Here is a 22,731-nt window from a genome sequence, read left to right as displayed (position 1 = left end):
CATCATATTCTTTCTCTTTCAGGAAATAGTCAACTTCAACTGTCGAAAGCTTGTTGCCACCATGCCTCTGTTCGCTAATGCAGACCCAAACTTTGTAACTGCCATGCTCAGCAAGTTGCGATTTGAAGTTTTTCAGCCTGGTGATTATATAATTCGAGAAGGAGCTATTGGGAAAAAGATGTATTTCATTCAGCATGGAGTTGCTGGCGTTATTGCTAAAACCAGCAAGGAGATGAAACTGACAGATGGATCTTATTTTGGAGGTTAGTAGTTGTAGTAACATTTGTGGGGGAGCACTTACCACCACCCACTGAGGTGGCAGTAAGGGCTCCCAAGCTAATCCAGCGGTAATCAGGCAGCAAGCAGCACTGCCCGATTACCACTGGGTACACACCAGCGCTACAAAAATTGAAATATTTTTGCAGCGCTGAAAATGTCATACGCTGGGGGAGGGAACTACTGCCGGGCTGCTGCAGTAGCCCAGTTGTACTTCACTTCTAGTGAGTGATAAGCCCATGTTGGGCTTACTGCCACTTCGTAAAAGGGCCCCTATGTGCTTTGAAAATACACATTCACGTGTCTTTATAAAATAGCACATAACTAGGAATCTGCTTAACCTCTTAACATGGGTACCCTTTTATAAATCACAGTATCCTCAGTGGGGTAATATGGGGAGATTCTATATATGGTGCCTAAAAATTCTATGTGGAAAACATTTCTGCCTAAGTGTGTTCTATAGGCGACGCATTGATTTAGGCACAGTATATAGAACATGCTTAGTTGATAACCCAGAGCCTTAAACTATGCACGTCCCATTTACACCAACAAAAATATGGTGTAAATCCCTGTGCATAGATTTAGGAGCGCTGAGCCATATTCTATAACTGCGCACATAAATTTTAGAATGCCTACAAAATGCCCATTTCCCCGCCTGAGCACATTAAAATTTATGTGCTCTGCATTACAGAATACACTTAGCAATTTGTGTGCATAAATTCTAATTATTGTCAATCAGTGCTTGTTATTGTTTAAGTGCTGTTAACAACACTGATTGGCTTGTTAAGCCAATTAAGTAGCATACACTGTTATAGAATCCACTTGGATTTCGGTGCGGAATGCTAGGCGCACTGTATAGATTCTGGGGGTAAATCCATTAGTGCATTTTAGTAGCAAGACCCCTTAAAGTGAAATTATGTTAATTCTTCATTGTTACTTCTAACATATGAAATTCAGGAACAAGTCACCTAATTTTTACACAAAAATGGATTACAAATTGCCAAGAATACTGTACCTATAATATAATATGAAGACATGGGGCCCCTTTTAGTAAGCTGTGTAAGGCTCTACGCACACCCAACGCATGCCAAAATGGAGTTACCGCCCAGCTACCGCATGGCTCTTGCAGTAATTTCATTTTTGGCGTGCGTCTGATACACGCAGCCAAAAAATAATTTTTATTTTTGGACATGCGTATCGTACACATGCCAAGTGGCATTTGGCACGTGTAGATCATTACGGCCCGGTTACCACATGAGACTTTACCACCAGGTCAATGGCTAGTGGTAAGGTTGCAGACCCAAAATGGACGTGCAGCAATTTTGATTTTTCCGCACATCCATTTTTTGCAAAAAATTTAAAAAGGCCTTTTTTTACAAGCACGCTGAAAATGGATCAGCGTGCACCCAAAACCCACGCCTACACTACCGGAAGCCATTTTTCAATGCACCTTTCTAAAAGGACCCCATACACATGATCATATTTAAGAAAATGATGCCCTTCATTATTTGGCGTCCTAAGTTTGGGTTTTTCTTTCTTTCTTTCTTTCTTTCTTTCTTTCTTTCTTTCTTTCTTTTATTTATTTATTTATTGCATTTGTATCCCACATTTTCCCACCTCTTTGCAGGCTCAATGTGGCCTACGATGTGTCATTGTTAGTAGATAGTAGATTAAGAGATAACAGTTAGTGTTACATGGTGCCTCTCAAGCACCATGAATCTAGAATTGTAGGCTACCATGTTCAGTGCTATAACTACCAGACATCTAAACATGAAGGTAGACATTGTCAGAAAGGTTAGAATTAGAACTACAATGTTTTTGTTTGTACTCTACTGTAGGAGTATTTCCCTGTGTGTCTCACCTTGCAGGACACTACCCATACAGAGGTCAGCATTGTATGAAACATAAGGGGGGAGGGGTAGTTATTAAGGTGTGTTATGGTCCTAATGAATGTTATTTGCCCTTTTATGCATGTTAGAGGACACTAATGCACAATATATTACCATAACACACATTAATATGAGGTACTGTGGTTTATAAAGTCATCAGATGTAAAGCATGCAAATACATGTAAAACAGCTCATTACTATATGATTCATCTCGTACATCATATTAACGTGAACACTGTAAGCCTTGTTATTCCTAGAATACTACTGTCAGTAAAAAGCTGGCAGTATTTTAACGACATCAGGAGTGACCTAGTGCATCTGGTTGCTTCTTAAAGGGGCCAGTGCTTTCAATCGGGAGCTGACCCCCTCTCTGTTCCCACCTCAATGACATCCCCCACCCAAAAGCCCACCTGAATGATATTCCCCCTAGACATCCTCCTGAAGCCTCCCCATGACATCTTCCCTGCCCAGAAGGGCCTCCAATGTCATCCACATACCCTAAAGAAATCACTCTTTGGAAGACCCCCCCCCCCCCTCAGTATCATCTGCCCTGCCCAGTCCCCTCAACCCCCTAGATACCAGGGACATAGCAAATAGGCCTGGGGGTGGAGCTTAAGGGAGGTTGGGGTGCTTTGGGTGATCGTAGCTGGTCTTTGGGGCAGGGGGATCTTAATGGAGGAGGAATGCCCTGAAAATGACAGTTACAAATCAAGATAAGATATACACAAAAACTAGCACATATGAGTTTGTCTTGTTGGGCAGACTGGATGGACCGTGCAGGTCTTTTTCTGCCATCATCTACTATGTTACTATATATTGGAGGAGGAATGGGAGGGTAGCGCCTGATTATGAACACCAGCCCCTTTAAAAGAATACCTTCTTGAGCTAATTGTGCTGCAGCTGTATTCTCAGCTTTAACTAACTCGAAGTTTATATCCTAGACAGGAATTAAATGAATGCCTTTCACTCAGCGCCACCCGCATTGATATCTGTTGTATTATCAACTTAATGCTCATATGCCACAGCCTATTCAGGTTTTGATTTGTAAAGTTAGGTATCTCTTTGTATTTTTTCAAAGATTGAATCCTAAGCATGTAGCTATGACAAAGCTTTAAATTAATGTGGTTACTGGCCTTTTCAATTGACTAGACAGAATTGAAACATTTAATTATGCTTTATTTTGTACCCAAATCAGACATAATCCAAATGTACATTACTGGTAATACCCAGTATATTTAGAAATGATTACTCTGGTATGAATATGTTTTATCTAATTTGATCTAATTCACATAGCAGAATATAAACTATCCTTATTCTGCTCATGTCAACTATTTAATCATATGCACTTGGGTACATATAATGAGTCTGTTAAGGATTATGGAAGTATAGTTCACATGCAGTCTTTTTCTTTTGTCAAAAAAAAGACTGTGGCTTTACTTTTTTGTCAACAAGCAGAATGAATCAATTACACAGATGGATGATGTCATCCAACAGAGCCAAGATGTAGAGCTCTCTCAGTTAAAAGAAAAAAAAAACACAACAACAAAAAAACCCTTCCTGTGTAGCTACTATCTCATGTCTAATTTTGACCATGTGGTTGAACTCTCATTTCTTTTTTTCTAATTGCTGATCAAGAAAATATAAACTCTTGCTTGTTTTCTCTTAATCACTTTCATTTTTCTTTTCTCCAAATTTGTTTCTATGTTTATTTTAGGGGTCCTTTTATTAAGGTGCGCTAACAGTGCGTGCTAAAATCTAAGAAGCCCATAGAAATAAAATGGGCTTAGCATTAGCGCCTGTGAAATCTGTTAGTGCATCTTAGTAAAAGAACCCCTTAGTGTGCTTGGTATACTGTCATACAACGAACATCAAAATGATTTACTAAATAAAACATTTAAGGGGCCATTTCACAAAGCAACGCTAAAAAGTAGCCTCTGCTATCCCCACTGCGGGTCTTCTAGCGCAGCAGTAAATTTATTTATTTATTTATTTGTTACATTTGTATCCCACATTTTCCCACCTATTTGCAGGCTCAATGTGGCTTACATAGAGGGGCATAATTGAACGAAAACGCCTATCTCCATGGGCGTTTATCTCCGAGAACGGGTCCGTGAAGGGGCGGACCCAACCGTATTTTTGAAAAAAATAGACGCCCATATGTTATTCGCTAATTTGTGAGCTGGGCGTTTTTGTTATTCAGTGATAATGGAAAATGAAAGCGCCCAGCTCAAAAACGAATACATCCAAGGCATTTGTTCGTGGGAGGGGCCATGATTCGTAGTGCACTAGTCCCCCTCACATGCCAGAACACCAACCGGGCACCCTAGGGGGCACTTTTACAAAACAAAAAAAAAAAGGTAAAAGAGCTCCCAGGTGCATAGCACCCTTCCCTTGTGTGTTGAGCCTCCCAAATCCCCCTCAAAACCCACTGCCCACAAGTCTACACCATTACTATAGAACTAAGGGGTGAAGGGGGGCACCTACATGTGGGTACAGTGGGTTTGGGGGGGTTGGACGACTAACGCATTAAGCAGCACAATTGTAACAGGTAGGGGGGGGATGGGCCTGGGTCCACCTGCCTGAAGTCCACTGCACCCCCTAATAAGTGCTCCAGTAACCTGCATACTGCTGCCAGGGAGGTGGGTATGACATTTGAGGGTGAAAATAAAAAGTTGTGAAACGTCATATTTTGTGCTGGGAGGGGGTTTGTGACCACTGGGGAAGTCAGGGGAGGTCATCCCCGATTCCCTCCAGTGGTCATCTGGTCATTTAGGGCACTTTTTGGGGCCTTATTCGTGGAAAAACAGGGTCCAGGAAAAGTGCCCTAAATTCTCGCTGAAATCGCATATTTTTCTTCCATTATCGGCGAAAGGGCGCCCATCTCTGTTCGCCCGATAACCACGCCCCAGTTCCGCCTTCGACACGCCTTCGACACGCCCCCGTCAACTTTGTCCGCATCCGCGACGGAGTGCAGTTGAAAGCGTCCAAATTCGGCTTTTGATTATACCGCGTTATTCGTTTTTGTGAGATAAACGCCCATCTCCCGATTTAGGTCGGAACTTGGGCGTTTTTCTCGTTCGATTATAAGCAGGATAGTACTGTAAAGGCGTTCGCCAAATCTGGTAGAGAAACAAATACAAGGTGATGTTGTGGTCGAATAAGGTTCATGCGTTTCCAATACAATGGGGATCGAGGAGAGGAAAGGGTTATGTAGTATCCATTACGAGCTTTGGTTCAGTTGTGTTGCAGAGTTCTGGCACTTATGTTGGGTTGGTAGGGTATGCCTTTTTGAACAGGTTGGTTTTTAGTTATTTCCTGAAGTTTAGATGGTCGTAGGTTGTTTTCATGGCTTTTGGCAGTGCGTTCCATAGTTGTGTGCTTATATAGGAGAAGCTGGATGCATAAGTTGATTTGTATTTGAGTCCTTTGCAGTTTGGGTAGTAGAGGTTTAGATATGATCGTGATGATCCGATTATGTTTCTGGTTGGTAGGTCTAAGAGGTCTGCCATGTATCCTGGAGCTTCGCCGTAGATAATTTTATGGACCAGGGTGCAGCTTTTGAAGGTGATATGTTCTTTGATTGGGAGCCAATGCAGTTTTTCTCGGAGGGGTTTGGCACTTTCAAATCGTTTTTTACCAAATGTCAGCCTGGCTGCTGTGTTTTGAGCAGTCTGGAGTTTCTTTGTGAGTTGTTCTTTACATCCCACATAAATTCTATTGCAGTAGTCTACATGGCTTATTACCATTGATTGTATAAGGTTGCAAAATGTATCCCTCGGGAAAAATAGTTTTACGCGTTGAGTGGAACATTTTCTTGGTTGTGGAGTTCACTTGGCTCTCAAGTGTAAAGTTATGGTCGATCATAACGCCGAGTATTTTCAGGCTGTCTGAGATAGGGAGGGTGTAGTCAGGGGTGTTTATAATTGTGGGTTTGTTTGTATTGTATTGAGATGAGATGATGGGGCAATATGTTTTTTCAGTATTGAGTTTCAGTTGAAATGCATTTTGTTTATTTACACGTTATATTTGTGTAAACAAAGAAACTGACACCTGTTATAAAAAGAATAATCAAAATATTTTTATTTTTCCAACTGTCCTCCATCGGACAGAGGCAGCATGGGAACACCACACTGGAAGCAAAGTCTGCTTACACAATATATTTTTAGCAATAATACAGAGATATATATTTGCTCAGCAGTAATACAGAGATATATGCTTGCTCAGCTTTGCTTTGCTTTGCTTTGCTTAAGATACTTATCTTCTCCTCAGTTTAAATACACTTACATTCATACTGCACCCAATGTGTGCACGTCAGCAACCCTTTTTCTTTGAAGCTTGTTCTCATATTCCTTATCTACAAATGTCTGCAAGCAACATTCCTTCTGCTACCTTGCACAGACTTTCTCCCCCCCCCCCTTACACAGCCTCCTGTCTCTGCTTCACACCAGGCTGCTCAAGGTTGATTCTATGACTCCCTCATTGTTTTCACAGGTTTGTGACTCATAGGTCCTTTGCCTTAATACTTGCACTTCACTGACCATAGGAACTTTATACTGTTCAACAGTTTCTCATTATATTTATGCAGCATGTTCATTATTATTAACAATTTGTCCATGAGTCCTTGGTGTTCAAACTGAGCTTGATTTCATTGGTGATTTCTGTCAGATCATGTCTAAAGGGAATGTATACTGTGACGTCGTCTGCGTAGATGAACGGGTTGAGGCCTTGGTTGGATAAGGACTTGGCTAGTGGGATCATCATTAGGAATCAGTGGCGACACTCTCAACTGGATTAGGGGTTTTCTAACCACAAGAACATATCAAGTGAAATAAAAAACAAACATAGCGTCACCGTGGAAACCATGCTGTGGAGTACCGCAAGGATCACCACTGTCACCAATCCTTTTCAACCTCATGATGACTCCATTAGCCAAGACCCTATCCACCCAAGGCCTTAACCCATTCATCTGCTGATGACGTTACACTCTACATCCCATACAAACATGATCTGGCGGAAATCATCAACAAAATCAAACTAAGCTTAAACATCATGAACTCATGGGCAAATGTATTCCAACTAAAACTCAATACAGAAAAAACACACTCTCTCATCATCTCATCCCAATACAATACATACAAACCCACAAGTATAATCACCCCAGGATAAACACTCCCGGTCTCAGACAACCTGAAAATTCTCGGAGTAACAATCGACTGTAATCTATCACTAGAGACCCAAGTGAAATCCACTATAAATAAAATGTTTTTCTCAATATGGAAACTCAAACGCATAAAACCATTCTTCCCAAGAGAAATATTTCATAACCTGGTACAGTCCATGGTACTAATCCACGCAATTACTGTAATGGAATCTATGCGGGATGCAAGGCTCAAATCATAAAGAAACTTCAGACCGCCCAAAACACAGCAGCCAGCCTTATATTTGGAAAAACACATTTTGACAGTACCAAACCACTCAGAGAAAATTGCACTGGCTACCAATCAAAGAACGTATCACTTTCAAAATCTGTACGACTGTTCATAAAATTATTTATGGTGAGGCACTGAGATACATGACAGACCTCATCGACCTGCCAACCAGAAACACCACAAAATCTGCATGATCATACCTAAACTTCCATTACCCAAGCAGCAAAAGAATCAAATACAAATCCACCTATGCTTTTCCTACCTAAGCGCACAACTATGGAACAAATTACCAAAAGCAGTAAAAACTACGCTCGACCACCTAAATTTTCAGAAAGCACTAAAGACTATCCTGTTCAGAAGAGCATACCCCACCGACCCAACATAAAAATACCTGGTCACATGCGACACAATGTAACCAAAGACCATAACGGACATTATCTGACTCTTCTTCCCCCTTTCCCTCTCTAACTTCCCCCCAATGCACCGACCATACATGTAACTACCTTACATGTACCCCATTCTACTACAATATCACTTTGTATTCATTCATACCATGTATTTGTTCAGACCGTAATTGGCTAACACCATTAATGGTTATATGTAAGCCACATTGAGCCTGCAAAAGGTGGGAAAATGTGGGATACAAATGTAACAAATAATGATAATAATATTGGTGATAGCGATGATCCTTGAGGTACTCCGCAGTCTGCTTTCCACGGTGGTGATATTTTTGAATTTGATTTCACTTGGTATGTTCTGGTGGTTAGAAAACCCTTGATCCAACTAAATATATTTCCACCAATCCCCAAGTAATCTAGGAGTCTTAATAGTATATTGTGGTTTACCATGCCGAATGCGCTCGACATGTAGAATTGAAGAAGTATGCTTTTACCTGTAGCTATTTCTTGCTTGAATTTGGCCAGGAGAGTGACTAGCACAGTTTCAGTGCTATGGAGGGGGCGAAATCCTGATTGTGATTCATGTAATATTGAGAATTTGTTTATGTAGTCAGTAAGTTGTTTGGTAACCATGCTTTCCATCAGTTTAACTGCTAGTGGGGATAGATGTAACTGGGTGGTAATTGGCGAGTTTGTTTGTTTTTTTCTTGGTTTCTTTTGGTATTGGGGTGAGTAGGATGTTGCCATAATCTTTAAGGAAGAGACCCCTTAGGGAAGAGACCTTGTTGGAGCATGTAGTTTAGGTGGGATGTGAGGTGTGCTATGAAGCGGTCATGTGCAGATTTAAGTAGGTAGCTGGGGCAGGTATCCAATTTCCAGTGGGTATTGGAGAACCTTTGAGTCACATGGGTAACTGTTTTGGCGGTGAGGAGAGCAAAGTTTGACAAGATTCGGTCCGCTGGGTATTCTCCAAAGGTTGGGTCCAAGCCATTGATGAAGTTTTCGATGTCGGTGTTGTCCTGAGGGAGTGTCCTGATTTAGATTGTAAGCTCTTTTGAGCAGGGACTGTCTTTTCTTCATGTTCAATTGTGAAGCACTGCGTACGACTGGTAGCGCTATAGAAATGATTTGTTGTAGTAGTAGTAGTTATTGCGTAGATTTGTTATTTTTTCATTGAAGTAGTTAGCAAGTTCGTCTGCAGATGGGATGTCTGTGTTAGTTGTAGTGACTGGGGTGGTGTTTAGTAGTTTATTTATGAGTTGGTATAGTTTCTTCATGTCTTTGTAATCTGGTCCTATTTTAGTTTTGCAATAAGACCTTTTGGTCTGTCTTATTGCGTATTTGTATTTTCTTTGTATTTGTTTCCATGCGTTGAGTGTGTGTTCATCTTTTATTTTTTTCCATGCTCGTTCGAGTTTCCTAGATTGTGTTTTTAGTGTTTTCAATTTGTCGTTGAACCATAGTATCGAGTTTTGTCTTCGTGATGTTCTTGTTCTTAAGGGTGCTATTTTGTCTAGTATGCTTCTGCATCTTTTATCCCAGTCAGAGAGGTATTGTATGGAGTCCATTTGTGCTGTCCATTCGTTGTCGTATATCTGTTGCCAGAATTCTTTTGGGTCTATTTGGCCTCTTGTTCTGTAGGTTGTGTGTTTTTGTATACGGTATGATCCCTTCTTCTGCCAGTTTAGGGATAGGTTTGGTTTGTAGTGATCGGTCCAAGGTGTTTCTGTCCATTTGATATCTGTTATTAGTAGGTTGTGGTCTGTGGACAATTTGTGTGAGAAGAGGTCAAGAGTGTGCCCTTTGATGTGGGTAGCTTGCATGTGTGGCCATTTGAGATCCCATGAGTGGAGGAATTCCTTGCATTCTCGTGCATTGGTGGAGTTTGGGTCTTCTAGATGAAAGTTTATGTCTCCTAGCACTAATATGTTGGAGTTGATTACACAAGTGTTTGAGATGAAGTCTGTGAAATTTGGCTGGCTTTCGTTCCAGTCACCGGGTGGTCTGTAAAATAAGACGCAGTTCGGATGATCAAGCAGGGATTTGTTGTGAATTCTGATTGAGGCAATTTCAAGTTGGGTTGTTATGGACTCGGCAGTGGTTTCGGTGGTGAAGTGGGAGCGGTAGATTAGTGCTATGCCTCTGCTTCTCTTTTCCCTTCTGGTCCAGTGAGTGATTTTGTATCCTGGGGGGCATAGGTCGAGGATTATGGGGTCCTTTTGATCGTGGATCCAGGTTTCATTTATGAAAATTAGATCAAGGTTTTCTGACGTGATCCCCCTCAGGATTACAATTTCAGGTTTGCTGGTCCCCTTTTTGGAATACAATGTCTTCAATGGTGCACAGTCGTTTACTCAATTTATGAACATTCATGCTTAGTTATGAATAAGGATTGGGCGGGATGGGAGGGATTGGGAAGGAGGGGTATGACATATAAATGTTTTCTGTATTTGACTTGTTGTTTCATATTGAGCCTTAATAAAAATGACTGAAACATAAAATTTGTCACATGCATAACATGAATCATAGGAGTGAATAAGTGAAAACAAAGTACACTCAAACACCATATTGTTTCATGGTATGTCAACCAATTTGACTTCATGCATCACAGATTATCTCTAGATTAAAACCAAATGAAACCAAAAGGGACACATAGCTATTGGGGATTGCAACTAGGATTTCCACAAATAGTCAAAAATCCATCCACAATGAATAAATATTATCTATTTATAATAGACTAGAAAAAAAGGTCCGTTTCTAACAGAAAGGAAACGGGCGCTAGCAAGATTCCAGGGCCCCCTCCACCCCCTCCTCATCACCCCCTCCTTCCCTCCTCCCCCCTGATTAGGAGTGCTGCATTTTTTTTACAGGTGGTGCATTCTCCCCTCTCCCTCCCCCTCATCCCCCTCATTCTCCCCGCCCCCTCCCCCTCATCCCCCGCCCCCTCCCTCATCCCTCACCACCCTCACTCATCCCTCACCACCCTCACTCATCCCTCATCCCTCCTCCACCTTCCTCCGAGTTCCAGGCCCCCTCCCTCCCTCCCAGTTGCAGTCCCTCCCAGTTCCAGGCCCCCTCCCTCCCTTCGAGTTCCATGTCCCCCTCCCTCCCTCCCTCCCTCCCCACTCTCTCTCCTTTCCCTCCCCCTCCTTCTGAGGTCCAGGGTCCCCCTCTCTCCCTCCCTCCCTCCCAGTTCCACAGTCCCCCCTCTCTCCCTCCCAGTTCCAGGGTCCCCCTCCCGTCTTCCCAGTTCCAGGGTCCCCCCTCACTCCCAGTTCCAGGGTCCCCCCTCACTCCCAGTTCCAGGGTCGTCGTCCCTCCCTCTGAGTTCCAGGGTCATCGTCCCTCCCTCCCAGTTCCAGGCCCTCTCCCTATGAAATTTATAAGTCATCCTGATTTACCTCATCGGGGTTACGTCGGCCGGCAGCAGCGGTAAAAAGCGTGCAGGCTCGGCACTTACTTCAGTTTTCTCTTCTCAGTTTCTCAGCTCTGGTCCCGCCCTCATTTTCTGTTTCCGCAAGGGTGGGACCAGAGCTGAGAGACAGAGAAGGGAAAATGGAAGTAAGTGCCAAGCCTGCACACTTTTTACCTCGCGGGCTGAAGCGGCTCCCGCATTCCGTGTCCATGAAGGGCTGAAGCTGCTCCCGCGGTAAGTTTCTGTCACAGATTGACAGACGCGTCCTCGAGATCAACGTCTCAGCCCTCTCTTGTTGATTTTGGTCACGCGTTTCCCGCCTCCCTGCTTCGAATAGGTACATCTCCTGACGTCAAGCAAGCAGGTTTCTACTGTGGGACAGTGACATCAGGAGCTGGTTACGAACGCAGGCAGAGACATTGGAACATTGCAGGAGCAAATTATTATATTAGATTGTATAGTATAATAGTATATAGAAGTGTTTTAATTAGTGTTTTATTCTCATTGATTTTATTTTATTGATGCCTGTTCACACTAAAATGAAACGACGTCCACTTGGGTTTGCATTAGGCTCCTGGTCACTGAATCTTGTGAATCCCATTTTGCATGTGGTATACTTGTATATTTATTTTTTTAATGTGCCCTTTTACTAAGCTGCGGTAAAAAGTGGCCTGCGCCTGTTTTGCGCATGAAATTGGTGCATACTGGGCCATATTTTACCACGGCGGAAAAAAGCCTTTTTCAAAATTGGAGCAGTGAATGGTCGTGAGCTAATCTTAACATTAACGTGTGGCTATTTACTTGCTGAGCCTTTACCGCCTCTTATTTAGAAGACAGAAGGACTCACGTGTTACTCATGTGGTAATCATGCGGCGTGTATCAAGGTGTCTGCGCTGCTGATTACCACCAGGAATGCCCCTGTGGGAAACTGTGTGCCCCAACTTCGGAATTACCACCGGTCATGTGTCTTATGTTCTTTTTGAAGGTTATGTATATGGTAACATCATCAGCATATATGGATGTTTTGAATCCTGCTGTTTCTAGTCTGTTACCTAGTGTTAACATCATTACATTAAACAGCATAGGTGATAATGAAAAGCCCTGAGAGATGCCACAGTCCGGTGACCAACGAGATGATAAGGTTCCTTTCATTTTCGCTTTGTAAGATCTTGATTTTAGGAATCCTTGAAACGATTTGTGGACTGTGCCACATATGCCAAAGCTGTCTAGTATGTTTAGTAGGATATTATGATCTACTATTTCGAATATGCTAGACGTATCAAACAGCATTATTAAGATCTTAGATCCAATGCTAATTTCTTTTCTGAGATTTGATACTAGGGTAGAAAGGAAAGTCTCGGTGCTATAGCATGGTCTGAAACCTGATTGTCATTTGTGTAGTAGGGAGAAATGTGAAAGGTAGTCCATAGTTTGAGCTGCTACTCCATCACCTTTATCATCAAAGGAATGGAGGCTACTGGTCTGTAATTTGTTACATCAGTTATAGTGATAGAATTGGGTTTTTTTTTGCTATTGGTGTTAGGATAATAGAACCTTCATTATCAGGGAAAGTGCTGTGGAACAGTAGGAAGGAGTTATGGTGCTGAATCAGATTAATGAATATATTAGGAGCTTCCTTCATAAGGTAACTAAGACAAGGGTCTAGTATGCATTGTGAAGTTGAGTATTTTAGAAGGTAATGTTTTACTGTGTCATGGGTTGGTAGTTAGAAGGAAGACCAGATTCTGTTAGTGGCTATTCCTGTATGTGTGTCTGACTGTTTTTTGAAAATATCTTGTTGGTTAATTTTTAATTTGAGTACTCCTCTGATTTTAACTATTTTTTGTTGAAAAAAGGTAGCCAGTTGCTCAGCTGTTGGTAGAGACTCAGTGGTTGTGGTTATTTCTTTTGTGGCTAACAGACTTTTTATTAGATTGAAAATTTTACTGGTATTAAAGAAATTACCACCGATTATTTTGTTATAGTATTGAGGTTTTGCAATTTTAATCTCATTTTTATATGTTTTGATGGCAGTTTCCCACGTTAATTTGTTTTCTACATTTCCTTTTCAAAAGAAGGATAGATTGATTAAACCAAGGTGAAATTTTCAGGGTTGGTTTGGATGTAGACTTGAGGGGAGCTATGTTGTTTAAGACATTTTCTCATATGTCATCCCATTTGATCATGAAATTCTTATTGTCTGCTGGAGGAAGAGCAGGATTGTTCATGACGTTAGACCAAAAGGTTGTGGTACTTATTGTTCCTCTAGTTTTGTGAGGAGTCGTAGTACTTTTATTTTTCATAGATTTTGTATTTTCCCTCCATTAGAGGGAGAACTCAAGTATACTGTGATCTGACCAGGGAGTTTGAGTCCAAGTATGGTTACTTAGATTAAAGTTGTTGTTGCTTGCAAATTTATAGGCCAATAGGTCAAGTAAGTGACCTTTATTGTGAGAGGTATGGCTGAAGGATTGTGTGAGTTACCAGTAGTTTAAAAAGTCAAGTAATTGTTTTTGTTTTATTGTCATTCTGTTTGTCTAGGTGTTAATTGATGTCCCCTATTAGTAAGACATTATCAAATTTAGTGCATATGTTAGATAGCCACGATAACTTACCTACTATAACTACCTAATCACCCCTTTTCTTCTTCCTTCTACCCTTACCTAACCTTGGCACAATATTAAATGTATCTGTCACCCTGCAATGACTTTGCTAACAAAACTATGTAAGCCACGTTGAGCCTGCAAATAGGTGGGATAATGTGGGATACAAATGCAATAAATAATAATAATAGATACAAATTCAGTGAAGATATTTTCTGTTGATTGCCACCTCCCTGGTGGGCGGTAAAAAAGGATGATGCAGATAGACAAACAATTGTTTCGAGAGTAGGGGAATTAATATGAGATATCAGTTCTACTTTGAAAAAGGATTTATATATTATGGCAATACCTCCTCATTCTTTCCCTTTTCCAGCTTGGTGAAGAATTTGGTAACTTAGGGGACATATGTCATTTAATATTGGATAGTCTTGCACATATAACCAGGTTTCAGTCCTTAATAAGACCTGGGGAGGAAATAGGTTTATACCAACACTTCGAGATGCAGAGGGTAGACAAATAAATAATCCAGAGGAAGTAGTGAGATTATTGGAACAATATTATGCAAACCTATACAAAGCCCCGGAGGCACCGCTCGGCCCATCCATAACAGACTACTTGGCAGACTCTGGAATGCCACGTCTGAACCCTGAAGTGCTAGAACAATTAAATATGCCTATAAGGGCCAAGGAGCTGCAAAGAGTAGTGAAATCATTAAAACGTGGGTCGGCCCCGGGTCCGGATGGATTTGGTGCTGAGTACTATCAATTGCTTTTCCCACAAGTGGGTGGCCCGCTTCTTGATTTTTTTGAGGAATCCATTGAATGTGGGGGATTTAGGCGAGAGTCTAATGAAGCCTTGATAACCCTAATTCCAAAAGAGGGCAAACCACCAGAAAATCCAGGTTCATATAGACCTATATCTCTTATAAATGTTGATTTAAAGATCTTAGCGAAGATCATCTCGGAACGTTTATCCCCTTTAATACCAAAATTAGTGGGAGAAGGTCAAGTGGGGTTTGTGCGGGGTAGACACCCTTGTCACAATGTCAGGAAGGCCTGTTTAGCCATTGCACAGAGTCTTACCAAGAATGAACCATTGCTGCTAGTTAGCTTAGACGCCGAAAAGGCTTTTGACAAGGTGAGATGGGATTACCTTTTTTCTGTCCTTGATTATATTGGCATCCGAGGGTGGATATTTAACGCTATCGTAACGCTATACACTAATCCGAAAGCGTCATTATTGATTAATGGTATGAAATCAAACCCCTTTACAATAGCATGTGGCACGAGACAGGGTTGCCCACTCTCACCACTCTTATTTTTGTTATACCTTGAACCATTGTTATGCACTATTCAAAGGGACCCAGATGTACAGGGGATTAAATTACACTCGCAGGAGCTCAAAACTTTAGCTTTTGCAGATGATATACTAGTAACTTTGACAAAACCCCAATCCTCTCTCCTGTACTTATTTGGAACCCTGGAGGAGTTTGGCTTCTACTCGGGCCTTGCCCTGAATAGGAGTAAGTCTATGGCTCTGCCAGTCCAGACACGGATACGTTCGACCTGGGAAGGGGCATTTCCATTAACATGGGCAGAGGATAAATTGAAGTATCTTGGCATATGGCTGACAGCCGATCTGAACACCCTATATAGCCAAAACATAGAACCCCTTAAACTGAAAACTAGACAGACTCTGCAGACATGGACGACTTTACCCCTATCCTTGATGGGGCGGATAGCCCTCTATAACATGATTCTGGTCCCAAAATGGGTTTATGTATTGCAAGTACTGCCTTTGTTTCTTAAACATAAGGATGATCAGATGTTGACGAGGGTAATGACCAAATATTTATGGCAGGGGAGGAGGCCAAGGTTGCCAGTCTCTAAATTATATCTTTCTAGAGCTAAGGGGGGATTGGGACTCTTAAATCTAAAGTTATTCTCTGTGGCTAGTAATATGCGCCACCTTTCTGATTGGTTTCGTGGCACTAGTTACTTTTCGTGTACTAGTATAGAGACCATGGTGTTTTCCCCCCGACATTTCAGTGCATGGCTGCATGCTACTCCAGGGGCAGTAAATACACCCCGGTATTTCACATCAGTGGTGTCCCCAATAAGACAAACCTGGCGTTGGCTGGGCCGTAAATTTGTTTTTTCTACAACTTACACTCCACTATTGCCGATAAGAGGCAACAACCACTTCCCCCCGGGGAGCTCGGCTAAACTTTTCTTAGAATGGGAAGCACGGGGGATTAGCTACATACATCACTTATACTCAGAAGAGGGTATTTTAAAAACTACTGAAGAATTAGACAGAGAATTTGGTATACTTAGAAAAGATTTTTTTGCCTCCTTCCAACTAAGACATTATTTACGATCTATCCCACCCGCACGTTTGAGTCCCCAAATATGGAGTCGCCTGATGTCTCTTTTAGCTTTGGATGCTCAAGGGTCTGTCCCCTTAAAATATTACCATTCGGAACTACGTGAGCAATTAGGTGAGATTGATTACGAACAATTGGCAATGCAATGGAATAAAGACCTACCAGTGAATGTTAAATCTGATCACTTGAGGGCATGCTTTCTGGACTTATCCAAAATCTCTGAAAGCGTGGCGCTGCAGGAGACGGCTTATAAATTCCTGTCTCGAATGTTTTTTTCTCCACATAGAGCATGGAGGGCGCAGGTGGGTCAGGAAGATAGATGTAAGAAGTGTGGTCACTCTCCAGCTGGGCTAGGTCACATGTTCTGGGCTTGCCCCCGAATAGCCAGATTTTGGACGCAAGTGTGTTGTCATGTGTCGGAAATGTGGAGGGTTACATGGCGGAAAAAGCCTCAGCTACTATTCCATAAATTTCACTTGGTACAAAGACCACCTAAAGGGTTGCGCCCGTTTCTTAAAAAAACGGTTTTACTGGGTAAGAAGGTTATCTTGCAACTATGGATAACACCAGACTCACCAACCCTGTCTCAATGGCGAGCGAGAATGATTTTTTTGTGCTCTTTGGAACGTAGAGCGGTGGGCGACCTGGCCTCACCCAGAGGAGAGTCTTTTTGCCAAACATGGGCACCCTTTTGGGACTCATTAACAGAGGTGGCTAGAAGTAGGATTTTGAATTCTTAAAGGTTGAATGGAGGTGTTTGCCCTAACGTGGTAGCAGCGGGAAATGCTGTAAGAGAAAAAGTGAAAATTAATGAGGTGCTTGCCTAGAATCCTCGAAGCCCTAGATATTAAGAATTTTAAAAGGGAATGACCCCTGGAAGATAACCGACATGGCCTGATTTAGAAGCACTGACAGGTTTTGTAAATCAGACATAAGTTTTGTGTGTGATAGCTCCATAAGAGGCTAAGTTGGATAGTAACTCTTTACCTCCGTATCCATAATTGCTCTTTAGAGACGGGAGGGACGGGAGGGAGGGGAGGGGGGCAGATGGGAGGAAACAGGGAGATTCAAAGTAAGAGAAAACTGGCGAAACTATTGGAGGCTATCAATTGTATGTTTTGTAGTTAATATTCTTCAAATGTATTTTGAGTATAGCCCTACAAACTGTACTATTTTGTCCTTTAATAAACACATTTAAACATAACCAGGTTTCAGTAATCAATAGGAGGTATAATTATTGTTCTTCTAGCCATTCTCTGATTATCTGTGTTTTGTTTATTGTAGATCAGGCATTAGCATATCCAATTGGGACTGGTGTAAATGAGAGTGAATTATGAGTGTTGCATTTAACATTTATGAGATGGTGTCTTGTGGAGAAAGGGGTATGTTTTGTTTTTGAGTAGGGTGGCTTTGAGTCAGGTGTTTTTTGATTGATGTTGTATGTATGATGGCTATATGCATAGGTAAATAGTGAGTTCCAGCAGAATAGATCAAATACAACAAATTGAGATTAGTGCATCAATCAAATACATACAAAATGCGAGCAGGAATGTGTTGATGCAAGCAAAGTGATTTATTTTAGAGCCTGTACAAATCCAAAAAGGACACGTACCTATAGGGGACTACTGGCAAACTTTTCCCTATTAGCTAAATTCTATCCAAACAGCCTAAAATTTCAAACTGATTAAAAAAAAAACCTCTGATTTTAAAAACTTGAAACACATAAATAGTAGTTCAAAAATTAAAAAAAAAGAAAGTTTAAAAGCAATAAACTACTTACAAAACAGCACCTTCTTTTTAGAGTTTTGTTACTTTATTTTTTGCAAAAGATTGATTTTTTTTTTTATAGTTCCACATTGTTTAAAATAATTTTTATGCCTGGCTTGTGCACATTTTCAGAATAATCATTTTAAATTTTAAGTTTTAAGGCATGGTAACGTTTTTATGCTAGAAAATCAGTTTCTGAGTTTTGAACTTTGACCCCAGCTGAAATTGAGTGCCCATTACAGAACAGCATTGAGCACCAATTTTTGAGTGCCATTTATTGACTCTAGCCCAATGTGCATGTGGAAATATGAATTTTATATAGCATGTGCATTAATTATGACTCCTCTCATGCTCTGCCTGAAAGTTGCATCCAAACATATCTACACTTTTTTTTTTAATTTTTTTTTTATTTATTTGTAATTTTAATGAATTTTACAAGATACACTTGTACAGAAAAGGAGTATTATCATACCATACAAGAAAATATTTTATAAAGAAAATCTATTAAATGATAATTACTGCTAAAGTCCACAATTATAGGCAAGGCACAATTCAAAAATTGGTTAACATAGGAAAAAATGAATAGAACATGTTCCCACTTATCCTATCACGGAGTAGATACTAATGGAGGAAGCACAAGAGAGTTTACGGCTGGTTCTTGTCTGGAGTCCAGGAATTTTGCTAACTGATCACTCTCAAAGAAAACATATTTAATTGATTGAAATTTAACAAAACATTTGCAAGGAAAATTAAGCCAGAAAATTCCCCCCTGTGACAATACACAATCACGAAGTTTCAAAAAAGACTGACGTCTTTTCTGAGTTTGTCTAGCAATATCAGGAAATACTTTGACTTTGCAATTCAGAAACACTTCATGTCTATGTTTAAAGAAAGTTTTCAAGATCCAGTCCCGATCCGGCTGTAGAACAAAGTCTATAATTAATGTAGCAGGTTGTACTCCACATAGTTCATCTTCAATTGTTTGTGATAAATTCAAATTTAGCTCCTCAAATGGGGTTTCCATAGATGGTATTATGCGCTCACTTGGTTTCTTAACATAGGGAGCCAAATAATAAATCCGTGCTACAGGTGGAAACAATTGTTCAGTAATTTTTAATACTTCAGAAAGATATCTTTTGAATGTTATTAAAGGAGCCACTGCTGGAACTTTAGGAAAATTGATAAGTCTCAATGTTTTCATCATTTGTAAATTTTCTAAAGTTTCTATTTTCCTCTGTAAGTATACATTTTCTTTTATTAAAGTTATTTGGCTCTCTTTAATTTGATTTGTTTCAAGTATAATTGTTTGTTCAAAAGTTTTAGATTGTTCCAACTGTTTTTCCAAGTCTGCTATTTTAGCTTGATTTGATTGAGTAACTTTAACTATTGGAGATAGTTTCTGGGTTAAAGAATCTTCTAAACATTCCAAAGCATCCCAAATTTTTTCTAGGGTTATTTTCTCCGGTTTTTTAGGAAATAATTTCAATGTTACCTCTTCCTGAGCTCCTTTCTTAGAGCCAGTCTTGCTCTTCTGTGATTCAACTCCTACTCCTTCGGTATTCTCAGCAGTAACCACCAGCACTGCTGCACTCAGCGTTCTGCTAGCAGAGTCTGCCCCTGCTCCCAGATCAGACATCTCCTCATCGGGTCTAGTCAATCCAGGGCTCTGGTCTGCCAGCATTGCCGGCATCGAAGGAGGACTCCGTTCCTCTGGGCTCAGAGTGGTCTCTCCCTCAGGCAGGTAGGTCGGTTCTCCTCTCATCGATCCCTCCTGCAGCAAGGGTTGTTGCCCAGTCAATTCTACTCTGGGAACAGTGAAACGGTCCATCGGTCCCAATTCCTGTCTTGCAGAGGGAGCAGGGTAAGCCCTCTGTTTGCCCCGTCTCTTGGGCATGGAAATGTATTTTTTTAAGGGAAAAAAAAAACAGCAAGAGGGAGTTGAGTGAGGAGCTGTTTCACACACGTCCTATTCAGACGCCATCTTGCCCAAACCTATCTACACTTGTGTCTAACATCAGCATTTGCCAAACTAGCCTCCTCAATCACTTTACAGTATGCATATCCCCACCTTCCACAAGTCCTCTGTGACGCAGAACCTGCAAGTACTTATGGCAATGCCACACACGATGAAGCATATTCATTCTTAAACCAACCCCCCCTACTGCCACCACTCCATAAATCTACGACACACCCAACAGGGAGGATAGGGCACGTAGCCACCTCAACTCCCAACCCACTCCCACTCCTCTCCACCCTCCCAAACAAATAATTTAGCCCACCAAAACTCCCTCCCAAATCTTCCTTACAACTTCCCAGCAACTATAACCTACCAATCCAGCTGCCACATCACCACCTTGCTGCTCTCTCCTCCTTTCAGCATAATCTCCCCTGCTTCACCCCCCCCCCCCCAACCCTCACTCGAACAGCATGGCTATGCTGAGCTGCTGTTATCAGCTCACAGGCCTATTCTGTGAGCTCCTTTATTAAAGTATGCACACTCAGCTCATTGAGGCTGATAAGTACCATTTTGTAGTCTTATACTGTACTGTAGTGTATTCCCATAGAGATCATATTGGGGCAGTTAGATGTTTTCAGCTACATATTATTCATATTGAAGGCAATTGTATATAACAGGGTGCCTGATTCTATAATTCTATAACAGTATGTAGGTGCCTATGTTCTTTTATAGAATACTAGTATAATTGGGTATATACGCAACTAAAAGTTATGCGTGAGCATTTATACCGGCCATAGAGCAGGTGTAAATGTTTATACCTAAATGTGTGTATAGTATTCTGTAAGTTACATGCATAAGTTTGAGTCCCACCTCAGCTCTGCCCATGTATATACACCACTTGTAAATAAGCGCGATGGGGTAAATTCTATAATTGGCGCCTTAAAAATTCACGCCAAAAAAACATGTGCTTAGTGTGATTGTATAAACTACGCCTAAAGTTAGGCATAGTTTATAGAATATGCGCATGTACCGTTCTTACAACTAAAATGTTGGCACACCCATTTAAGCCAGCTAAAACCAAGCCTAAATACTTGCACCTAAGTTAGGTGCAGATTGGGTGTATTCCATAATAGTGCACATAGTTTTTTTAAATGCTCACAACCAGCCCATTCCACACCGATAACCATGCCCCCTTTTCATTTGCACACATTAGAATTTACATGCACCACGTTATAGAATATGCCTAGAAAGTTGATTGTGTAAATTCTACTTAAAGCCAATTAGTGCTGCTGAATTGGGTAAGTACCAATTATCGGTGCTGATTGGTTTGTTAATCAATTAAATTATGCATGTAATTTGGCCATGTGGCTAAATTAGCGTGCACAACCTAAGGCGCTGTTTATAGAATTTGGGGGTATGTAAGTTATTCAAGTATTTGCAGAATATCTCTTAGGCTGATTTTGGTATTTATGCATGTAAACGTCACTATTCAAAATATTTCTGTATATAAAGGCTTATAACTGTTAGTGCCCATGTGATAGAATTCCCCTATTCATAGCTGAAAACACTCAGGGAAGTTATACATTTATTAGCCGCCAGTAAATGTGTAAGTTAACTTTTGAAAATTTACTCCAGTTATCTTCAAATTATTGTAAAATGATAACCAGTTTGATGATAAAAACTGAAAAATCAAGATTTAAAAACATGATAACCAGTTAATCCAGCTTTTTGAAAATGCATATAGTTCACTGGATAACATTATGTGGTTAATTCTAGGATAGGCATTTTTCAATCTGACTTTTAACCTGAAGAAGTTAACCAGATAGCTCTCTCTATTGGTATGATCTGTTTTTAACATTTTTTTGATATCTTCGATGTACCCTTCCCCCTTTTACTGATTTGTCCAGTTAAATTTTAAGTGGTCGGTCAGCGGCCTGGGAAATTAAAAAATCTGATTTATCTGATTAACCCTGAAAGTTAACTACATTAATCATCTATATTTTGATTTTATTATGTAGTGGACCAGAATGAACAGTTATTTGAAACTGAAAGATTTTCTAAGCGCTATAGCCGATCATACTAGCTGAATTACGAATGACAAGCAAGTAAGGTATTAATGTTAGCTTCTGTGTCATGGAGGTGCAAATAAGACTGCAGAGATATTGCAGACCTCGTCAGTTTTGCTGATCCAGCTAGCAAGGTTTTTCCCTGGAGAATCCCCATTCTGTTTATATTATATTGTGCTTTTCTTCATTATCTCTTCTTGAAAATGCTAATTCCCCCATCCCACTGACAACATGTGCATCTGAAAAGGAAAGATGAAATTAATGAATATTCCTTTTTCCCCAACCACCTTAGAACTTGAGCATGAGATAAAATAAATATATTTTTAATACATACAAATTCCCAAAACAATCACCAATTATTTTTTCATAATTAACTTCCAATTTTTTTTAATTGTGATTCTTAAGAAAGATCTCAGTATGGGCTAATAAGTGCAGTATGTTTTAAAGCCGCATTCTGTAGCTAAAAACATCACAAGTCTAGAAAAACCTCCTATGTAAACATGCTTATTTAAAGCAAAATGAAATTGAATCACAGTGGAAATGAG

General features: G+C 40.7%; 1 protein-coding gene across 1 annotated transcript in view; it reads left to right on the top strand.

The window, feature by feature from the left end:
- HCN1 (hyperpolarization activated cyclic nucleotide gated potassium channel 1) overlaps window positions 1-22,731 on the top strand; it is a 702,491-nt gene that overhangs the window by 581,687 nt on the left and 98,073 nt on the right. The window contains exon 6 of the mRNA XM_030193113.1: window positions 23-263. Coding sequence (XP_030048973.1) covers window positions 23-263 — 241 coding nt within the window. The remainder of the gene's footprint in view (window positions 1-22; window positions 264-22,731) is intronic.

The sequence above is a fragment of the Microcaecilia unicolor genome, chromosome 2 (genome assembly GCF_901765095.1).
Source record: "Microcaecilia unicolor chromosome 2, aMicUni1.1, whole genome shotgun sequence".
NCBI lineage: Eukaryota > Metazoa > Chordata > Amphibia > Gymnophiona > Siphonopidae > Microcaecilia > Microcaecilia unicolor.
This window is presented reverse-complemented; position numbering and strand designations above follow the sequence as displayed.